The 10,326-nt window shown below is 31.5% G+C and overlaps 1 protein-coding gene and 1 long non-coding RNA gene across 2 annotated transcripts; both read left to right on the top strand.

Moving 5' to 3' along the window:
* The first annotated feature begins 857 nt into the window (after positions 1–857).
* Positions 858–2,626, top strand: LOC144973959 (sodium-coupled monocarboxylate transporter 1-like). The gene is made up of 3 exons (XM_078916849.1): positions 858–1,015; positions 1,854–2,064; positions 2,612–2,626. Exons 1-3 carry the CDS (start codon positions 858–860, stop codon positions 2,624–2,626), a joined length of 384 nt encoding a protein of 127 aa, XP_078772975.1.
* A 489-nt stretch (positions 2,627–3,115) lies between these two features.
* On the top strand, positions 3,116–9,433 carry LOC144974211 (uncharacterized). The gene is made up of 3 exons (XR_013645668.1): positions 3,116–3,183; positions 5,545–5,596; positions 9,366–9,433. It is a non-coding gene; the product is annotated as an uncharacterized LOC144974211 (long non-coding RNA).
* Positions 9,434–10,326: the final 893 nt, after the last annotated feature.

Genomic DNA, 10,326 nt, shown 5'->3' with positions numbered 1-10,326 from the left:
GGTGACTATTGATTTGGGAAATCAATGTAAACAGGTCTCTATGGGATTCTAAATAAGTGGCTAATATTTTTCAATAATATTATGTATTTTATAAAAGAATCTTTGTATTTTCTAGAACCCTATCAGACACTCTCGTTGATAATTTATTTAAATATAACTTTAATATGTAATTCAGTCATATATGACTGGAAATAAAGTGTTTTAGGAATAACATTGTTTTATCAAATTATCACCTAAGTATCATTATTATTATTATTATTATTATTATTATTATTATTATTATTATTATTATTATTATTATTATTATTATCATTATTATTATTATTATTATTATTATCATTATTATTATTATTATTATTATTATTATTATTATTATTATTATTATTACTATTATCATTATTATTATTATTATTATTATTATTATTATTATTATTATTATTATTATTATTATTATTATGTTTGTATTATTATATAATTACCTTGAATATTATTATCTTGATTCATATAAAATGTAATGAATTTCGTTGAGTTTGAATGTTAATAGCGCAACAGGTGGTAAACATAATTTATTTGGGTCATATTAAATTTCACAGTGAAAGACAGTATGTTACTTCATGATTATACTTATTTAGTTCTTGTAAATAAATACAAGAGCCATAAAATAGAATTTAGTTGGACTATTGAATTGAGTTAGGCAACAAACAAAAATGATTTCTAGCCATTATGTTTTAAAAAATAAACTTTAACAATTTTTTTCTATTTTAAATATTATTCCTTTCGTTTCTAATTTCTTTTCTTTCTACCAGAAAATCTAAGTAAATCTATTCTTCTTGGCTAATTCTAGATTCAAATTGAGAATGAGTGATGAAAAATATAGTTATGATACTGGAAAAGTTCATAGTTTCCAGTCCATTGATTACGTTCTCTTCGTCCTCACTCTCCTGGTCTCTGCTGGAATCGGAGTTATTTTTGCCATCGTCGACAGAGGACGGAATACTCCAAAAGACTTTCTCATATAAATTTACATCACGTAATGTCTTCAGGTTTTCAGGTCATATTTATTATGCAAAAGGCTCTACTAAGTACTCATCATTGCAAAATTTGACAATCCGTCATGAAACAAACTAACTTATAATATTATGTGTCGACTATCCGAATCATGTTAAGTTCTCTGTTGAATGTTTCTGATAATTCTACATTTTAAAATGAAGTGAGGGTAATTTTAATCGATACTTTATTGACTTTCCAAGTTTGAGAATTCTTGACAAGATAAGGGTTATTTTAATCGATCGATTATTGAGGGAAGAGTGGTGTGGTTTGATGATAATGCGCATAGTGAATACAAAAAAATGAGTCTCTTTCTTGTTCCTCGGAAAATAAATTATGTATGGTATGTAGCGACGTGCACTTATTTGCAGGTATGATTACCCTTGTCCTTAGGGGCTCATTGTTGTGATGGAAATCTCAAAACATGACGCAAAATATTGTCCATTACAACAATGTTACACTAGGCCCGTAAATGGTTTCGGATGCCATAATATCTGCGTATATCTACACGTCGGTGTGTAGCAATACTTATGGCTTTTTATTTTGAAATAAAAAATAAATGTTACTGTTGGATAGGTATGACATATCAGGAAAAATCCTGGAAACGATCGTTTAAGAAAGATTTAAAGTCTTGTTGTGAAAATTAATCAATCACTTAAAGTAAAATTGAATTTATAGAATTCGTGTACAGCCTCCTGCCTGATAATTGTTGTTTTGGGGAAGAAAATAAAATTTAGCTCAAGATTTTAGATTTAAGTTGATACACATATTTTTGTCATGTTCTTCTCTGATTTTTAACTGTGAACAGGGGGAAAACAAATGCATGTGATACCCGTATCCATGTCATTGACCGTGACCTTCTTATCGGCTTTGACCATACTTGGAGTTCCGGCTGAAATCTATATCTTTAGCACCATGTTCTGGTACCTTTGTGTCGCCTACATTTTAGCAGTTGCCATGGCCGCTTACATTTTTATCCGGTTTTTCCACGAGTTGGGAATTATAAGTGTTTTTGAGGTGAGTATTTAATACTTCTTTTCATGAACTCAGAAATATACATTATGCGTTGTGAACAATGTGAGTGATAAATGGTAAAATCACTAATTATCTGAGTTGACTCATTAAGGTTATTCGGCTATTGGGTTTATTTTGATTTAAAACAAATTTCAGATATTTGCTTGGATATGTCGCAAAGCAAACAATGAGAACGCAATTCTCTTATAACTAAACACACGCTTCACATCTAAACCCTGGAAATTTGATATCGGTCAATCTAACTATAATTGTCTTAGGAGAAGTTAATGAGACAGCGGGCTCAGTGGTAAGATCTTTGCATCGTACCCGAATGATACCGAGTTCGAAATTACGCTCCGCTGTGTGGCCTTGAGCAAGACACCCCGCCCTAGCTCAGTTTACATCTCTCCACTGTGGCTGAAGCATGGGCTATTCCAGTCTCCCCTTGGAATGGATCCTAAGGACAAATTACCCCTGTGGGATAAATAAAGGGAATTATTTTTTTTATATTGCACCTTTTTAATATTTTATAACAATGATATGCATTAAGGTAGTTAAAAGGTGATAAAGGCCTTTGAACTGACATCAAGCTGATCAAATTGATGAAATATTTGACAAATACTAAATAAAACGGACATAATTTAAATTGCGTTTCGTTGGAGCTTCTTCCATAGATAGACTGTCTATCTGACAGTGGTTTGGGTGCTATCTTTATGATAGGGGGAAACAAACAAAACCTTTTTGAACTTTTGCTGAAGAGAAAGATTGGTAACACAAGACCCCAATGAATGTCTTAATCGTATAGTATATACTCTAAAATGATTTTGAAATGATAATATTGAAGATTTCCACGAGAATTTGACACATTGATATATTCACGTGACTTTTGGTGAAAGTAGCTTTTGTAAGTTAGAAATGCATAACTTCTAATTTTAACACCATAGTATATCGATATGTTAAAAGGTCAGTCCTTCAGAATAACTTCAGTATTAAATTTAAAAGATGTTACCTGGTTTCGAGTATCATTTAAAATCATCATTATTACGTTATCCACAGTATTTGGAATTACGATTTGGCCATCTTGTTCGTGTCATAGGATGTTCTCTATTTATTTCACAGACCGTGAGTAAAAGTTTAAAACTTTAAATCGTATAAATGATTCACTAACAGACATAATAGAAAGATAAATACAAGTAAAATTTATCCCAAAGACTCTCGTCGAGAAAGTTTGATTTATGGGAGGATCGTTTCTTGTATTTTCTTTTTTTTTAAAGCACATTTCAAATTAAACTTAAATGCACTGGTTTTGCTTCACAATATTTTTCTTCCAAATTTATTACGAGTCTTGCTGTTTTTTAGCGTCTCTGGCATCATGTTGTAATTTTTGTCACTATTATTAAAGATCATCGGCCCTTAGCATATTGAAAATATTCTTATCTGGAACTATATTTTTGAGCTTTGCTTACATTTTCTACATTGACTTAGCTATCTCTATGAATATGCTTAAATATATATATATATATATATATATATATATATATATATAAATGGCAATTTGGATATTTTGTAACACTAAGGCTCCCAGACCAATGGATCAATCGCCATCAAATTATACATGGTGTCTACAATTGAAATGAAACTGGTTTGATAATTTTTCGAAAAATCAAATTTGCTTCGTTAAATCCCATCGAAGACAGACGCCATCATTTTGAGTACGCGGGCTGTTTGTCAACCTTACGGTTAGGGAGTATAACAACGATGTGGGAGTACTTGCATTGAATCGATACCGGTCGGTGGTCACTCCCATTGCTTTGAATATAATCAATTTCTTAAAATTCATAATAATCATTTCCGTTCTTAACATTGGTAAAGAGTTCCACAATAAATGAGCGATTCATATAAGATATGAAATGTAGAAAATATTTCTCTATTCCCAAATCAAAAGTTCCGTTGAGTTTTCTTACGACATTAAGACAACAGAAATTGAGTACACATTTTATTCAACATTTGAATCATATACATATATATATATATATATATATATATATATATATATATATATATATATATATATATATATATATATAAATATATATATATATATATAAAATATAGTAGATTGATAGAGAGAGAGAGAGAGAGAGAGAGAGAGAGAGAGAGAGGGAGAGAGATACATGCTCTTGTGTATAGTATTCATTGGTTCCCAAATAAAATAACAGTTATCATGAGATTTTAAAATTACAATTCATTTGGGATTAAACGGTAGTATATTTTAGTATATTTTACACGTGCAACAGATAATTTTATTACTAGATTCCCCATTTCTAGCTTTGTCTAATTAATGTGGTCATAACCATCGCTTTTGCTTTTATTGCCTGATCAAGAGATGTGAGGTTGGTTTATCAATGACTTAATATATTTCTGGTTATACAAACCCTACCATTGTATCTGTTTCACCAGCTATCTGCTGGACTCTGCAAAGACACATATTTGAAACTTTGGCAAGAAAACTAGTTCTTCAAATATACATAGATTTAAATGACCCTCATCTTAGCAAAACTATCAAACCTGGAACTTCGCAAGGTCCCATGTTTGAGAGTTTTTGCCAAGATGAAGGTCATATGGTTATTAAACATAGGAACGATACCAATTTCAAGAGACTAATAAATGATCTTTTATATCACACGGGCAATAAATTCAATATGGTTGCGTAATAGGGTTTTTGGAAAAGGATCTAGACTACATGATTTAGACGGAGAAGACATTATGATAGCTTTGATTGTTTCGTCTGAAACAAGAGAGAAATTGGTGATTGGATGATATCCCATAAAGGGTTCAAAATAGGGATCGGCGTTAGTTGACACTTTGTCTAAATTATTTCGTATTTTAGTTACAATAAAATATTGGCTAGAAACATTGGGATGGCTTTGGTTCGAATGATTTGTGGGAAGATTGCAATTTCTTTCTTTTGCTTCCTTGTAAGCGTGTTTGTTAAAGAGAAGAGGGCTCGAGATGATTTACACTCCGCAATTTTATCGTTATAGAATTTGGATTTAGAATTATTAATAACATTTTTCACTTTGTCCAACTGACTGTCCCCTGTAAATGTCTTTATGTATCGTTAAACTGCTAAAGAAAAATACCTTAACTTTGATAAGTGTTGCCCTAGACTCACATTCCTTATTCTGGTTCATCACCACATTGACGCGGAGGGTTATAAGGTCAGGGGAACTAGATGAAGCACATTAATTTGAAAGTCTGGATAATTGAAATAGACATTTTAATTTGTTTTTATTAATTTCGTTTTCATTTTAAGAAGGGAATCCCTTTACCTCATTGAAATCTAAATTCGAAATCTCATAAAACTGTTTTGAGGCAATGGTGCACAAACCAGAAAACTTGTTGTTTTTTTTTTGTTGTTGGAAAAATGTATATATGCCAGATAGTTAGTTCTTTCTAATAAATACTGATTTATTTCCACAGGTGATATATATGGCTTTTCTGATCTATGCACCTTCTCTAGCACTAAGTGTAGGTGAGTCAAAATGGCAATAAAAATAATGTCCACGCCACCTGACCCCTGTGTCCTCCCGATTCTTATTTGAGAGTTAAGTTTCCGGAGACTAGCAAGGAAAATTGTAAAATTCCAATTAAAAATGCAACAACCAGGATAAATTTTGACTCTATGAGCCCCGAGGCTTCCACCTACTTTTTTTCTGTAAAAAAGCAAGATTAGACGGAACTAAAGTCTCATGCATAAATAAGCAACACATTAGTGATCTGGTGCCTGGGTAAGTTACAAATCTGAAAATGTGTTTATGAAGTAGTAACAGACAAAGCAGAAAGAAAAATGCAAGAAAGATATTCCCAGATAGACGGCAGAGAGAAATATGCACATCTTCTCTGTAGTAAGATCTTGGAATGTAACGTAATATATATCCTATATATCATTAAATTGACCGAATGCCATTTACGATAGTCGGTGAAATCAACGTAGATTTTAAAACACTAGGGTAGATTATTGATTTGGCGATTTATCTTGTCTAATTAATTTTTTTTAATGTTAAATATTTTATTAGTAGCTTGGGGTGGATCTACATTTCACTAAAAACGAGTTTGATAAATATCCTTTCTTAAAAAAATATAGCCTTGTGGAGAACATTGTGCTTATTTGAGTCAATAAAAAAATTATACGGTGCACAACTCTACTGAAAGATTTGAAAATTAGAAATGTATTTTTACAGATAGATAAACAGATAACTTGATTTCCTTTTATAATTTAAAGTCAGTTGAATGTTCCTTGAGTCAAACAGAGATCATAAAATACGTACCGACGACACTAACACTCTCAAAAACAACCAATTTCGACACTGTAAAAAGTTGTCAGTTTGGCATTTTACGCAACCGTTGCATTCGAAATAATGTATTCACTTAACCCTCTCCTTACCACCTATTGGAAAATCGTCACATTTGTTACGATGCAACCGTCACTTTTCTCATCCAGATTTCATTTCTTTTTTCTTTAGCTATAAAATCTTGACATTCTGTAATAGAGCTCATATTATTGTCTAACAATATTATGTATAGAATGTGCGTGTTGCTTGTCTGTTTGAGTTAGAAATGTGTTTTTGTGTTGGGTGGGTATGAAGTTTTGGGGAAAAATTCTGAAAATGGCTGGTAAGGAGAGGGTTAATGTAAATGTTGCTGCTCGAAGCTCGAAGAAATAAATAATAATGTGAAATTGAAATCAAATGAACTTTTGGGGTTTCCCCTTTATCAACAAAACAGGATGAATGAAACACCACAGATGAATGAGATAATTTGGTAGTGGCGTAGTTAAGATGAATAAAGAAAACATTGGTTGGTAGGAAATTAGCATGCTCCTTTGTGAGGAAGCACGAATTAAAATAGAATACTAGATATTTCTAAAAGGTGCGCAATAAAGTAAGTGAAAAGACGGGAGGCGGGGAGGAACTGTGTAATGCAGTTTAGAAAGTGAAATATAATAACGTGTAGACTGTTGTTGGAAAATGAATACAATGGATTTGAAAATAAATACAAAAAATTATAAATGAGGGATGTCGGTATACGTATAAATCATTACTGACATCTGTGGTGTTTTATTCATCCTGTTTTGTTGATAAAGGGGAAACCCGAAACGTTCATTTGATCTGTTTTTGTAATTAAATTGAATCTTAATTTCAATTTCACATTATTATTTATTTGTATTCACTTAATTACTTTACACTAAGTTTTCAACAGTTTGCATCTATTTATGCCATCAAGTATTATTATTGCCCCTTTGATGCTTTCAATGTGATGGTTTCGGGTGGATAATACCCAGGTTTAACTTATGGCCACACCCTCAACTCTATCTGTCCAGTATAAACATCAATACAGAAATTCCTGAATGGGAGCTGTCCGATTGGCTTTTTTGAGCAAATCGTGGCATTCACAATTATATTATTCACTTGATCACATTAAGGTATTCGGATTTACAGAAAATTTAAATAAGTTTCACCGATTAACAACATCAACAAATATTACTGCTAATATTACTGTCGTTTTTATGCCATCGATGTGATAATTATTGCCCTGGGAAATAATTAGTTAAACGTTGTCGGCAAACTGTCAATGGGAGCGATCTATATTCATGTTTTCGTCCAACCTATTTGAATTTTTGCTGTACAACGATTGGAGTTATCTCAATGTATCTAAACACGCTGCTTTGTTTATGAACGTTGTAAACATACCCATGTATCATGCTGAGCAAAATGACCAATTATAACGTTGATTATTCTTAAAATGTGAACACTTTTCACCATGTGGGTCATTTTGAGCAAACTTTGCAATGTGACCAATGACCTCGAACACATGGAAATGTAATATAGATTGTAACCATTGTATCTGTCTAGCTTCTAGCCCCAACAAACCAAAAATAGACATATTATTATGATGGGATACTTGATGCTGTTCGCGTCTGCTTCAGATTTTCATTTGACTTCAGGATTAAAGTGGTCAAGACACCTATTTTCTTTCATGTAAGTTAGATCAGTGTATATTACTTAGTTTTGAATTATGGGCAAACTCTCAATTTTACCAATCAACAATCAAAACATGATCACCAGAGTACTGTACTACTGTACTGTAAGGTAAGTTCTCGATCACAGGATCGGGGAGACATTCCGAAAGCTCATACATCCCCAGTATTCTTTCAATTTGTATTTTCACCGTTGATCTTTTGTCAGGCGTTTCTTTATTCAATTTGTCATCATATAGAAGCATTTTAAAAACTCTAGAACAAACCTTGATAGATTTGTGAAAGTTTAAAATTTCCTAATTTGACTATTGTTTTGATTCTCGGCCGCCATTTTGATTTTTGAAGTATTGAAAAGTAGTGCAAAGCAGTCTGAGGGTTTTTTTTTTCTATAAGGGTTAGCTCGAGATCGGAGGATCTTTTTTTATTAGGGTTAGCCATAAGTCTTAGCAAAGGTGCTAGGGTGTTTGTTTTTCCTATTGCTATTAGGGTTAGTTAAAGGTACTATGTTTTATTTTTTCTTGGGGTTAGTTGAGGGAATATTATTTGAGTTGTTTCCCTTTGTAGGAACTTTCGGAAAGCCTCCCCAGGGTCGTCTTTCAACTTTGCTCACGTCTGCTACTTCAGGTTTATTTTCGCAGTTGCTTTTCTTACCACAACTTGTTTTCAGACACGGACAACTGTATGTTGCTGTGTCACGGGTCAGAGGCTATAGTGGCTTACACTTCATGTTGGGCCACACAGAAAAATCAACAGAGGATGTACCATGTTACACAGACAACGTTGTTTACCAATCTGTCCTCATTAAATGATGGTGGGTACAATATCGAATGAAAATAGTTCTTTCCCCGCGAAATTGCGGGCTTTTTGCTGGTATTTACAAATAAATGGAAAGGGCACTTTACCGTACTCCAGTGTAAAATGAGTACCTGGCCGTACACAGCGTTGTCTCTGTCGGAAAAAAATGCAATGTCGCCTAACAGGAGCTTTGTCTCGTCCTGCATGTTACATGTTGTTGTTGGTCAGGGACCCCTTGTAAACCGCTTTGAGCATGTTTAGTGGATATTGCGTTATATAAAAACTCTCAAAGTTAAAAGTTATTTTCCCTATTATTTTTTATTATATGGGAATTATTTTTTTTGGTATTGATTGTCACTGTTTCGTACATATATTTTCAAATCTTTATGTACTGCCAATAAAAGCCCATGACATGCAGGAGCTTAAAGCGTTGCTGATTAATTTTTTTTTTTTTCATTTTGTTTTCTAGTGACTGGAATAGATCTCTGGAGTTTTGCGATTGGACACGGCACAGTTGTTGCTTTTTACACAACTTTGGTGTGTATACTGTGAATCTTATAATTAAGTATCTTATTCATTGTCTTTATAACCATATGTTTTTTAGAGAAATGTGTGTAGTTGTGTCTGTAAAAATTCCCCTTTTGATTATTATTATTATTATTATTATTATTATTATTATTATTATTATTATTATTATTATTATTATTATTATTATTATTATTATTATTATTATTATTATTATTATATTATTATTATATTACATTATTTATTATTTCAGCATTATTGTTATTATTATTATTATTATTATATTATTATTATTATTATTATTATTATTTTATTATTATTATTATTATTATTATTATTATTATTATTATTATTATTATTATTATTATTATTATTATTATCATCATTATTATCATCATCACGATCATCGTTATCATCATCATTATTATTGTACCATGTACCGTGTGAAATGGAAATTCGATCAAAAAGTAGAAGCATGATAAAGCGCAATGACCTGGAAAGACCCATTGCAAAACGATAATAAAATGTTTGTTTTAATTTACTTGTTTTCAATCAAGATTCCTATAAATCTATCTTTGTAATATTTTATTTAGTTATTGTTTTTTCACCACAATGTAAAACTTTATTGGATTATTTTATACTTTCGGCTAGCCCTTAGGAAAATTGAGCGTGTCTCTACTTCAAAAAAATTCGAAAATCTAAAGACGGATTTCTTAAAACTAATATAATGATAACATTGTTTTTTGATATTTAAAAAAACTTTGATGTGTCATCGTTTAGAAGTCGGGCGTTTTATCTATTATTTTCCTCTTTGAATAACTTATTGTGTTAATTCATTATGGTGTGTAGATAACAATCATCAACTAGCCACAAATGTGACTGTGGCATAAAATTTTATATCGAAT

The sequence above is a fragment of the Berghia stephanieae genome, chromosome 5 (assembly GCF_034508935.2).
Source record: "Berghia stephanieae isolate SIO BIC M18660-M18661 chromosome 5, UCSD_Bste_1.3, whole genome shotgun sequence".
Lineage (NCBI taxonomy): Eukaryota > Metazoa > Mollusca > Gastropoda > Nudibranchia > Aeolidiidae > Berghia > Berghia stephanieae.
Note: the sequence above shows the minus strand (reverse complement) of the source record. Positions and strands in the feature narration are given on the sequence as shown.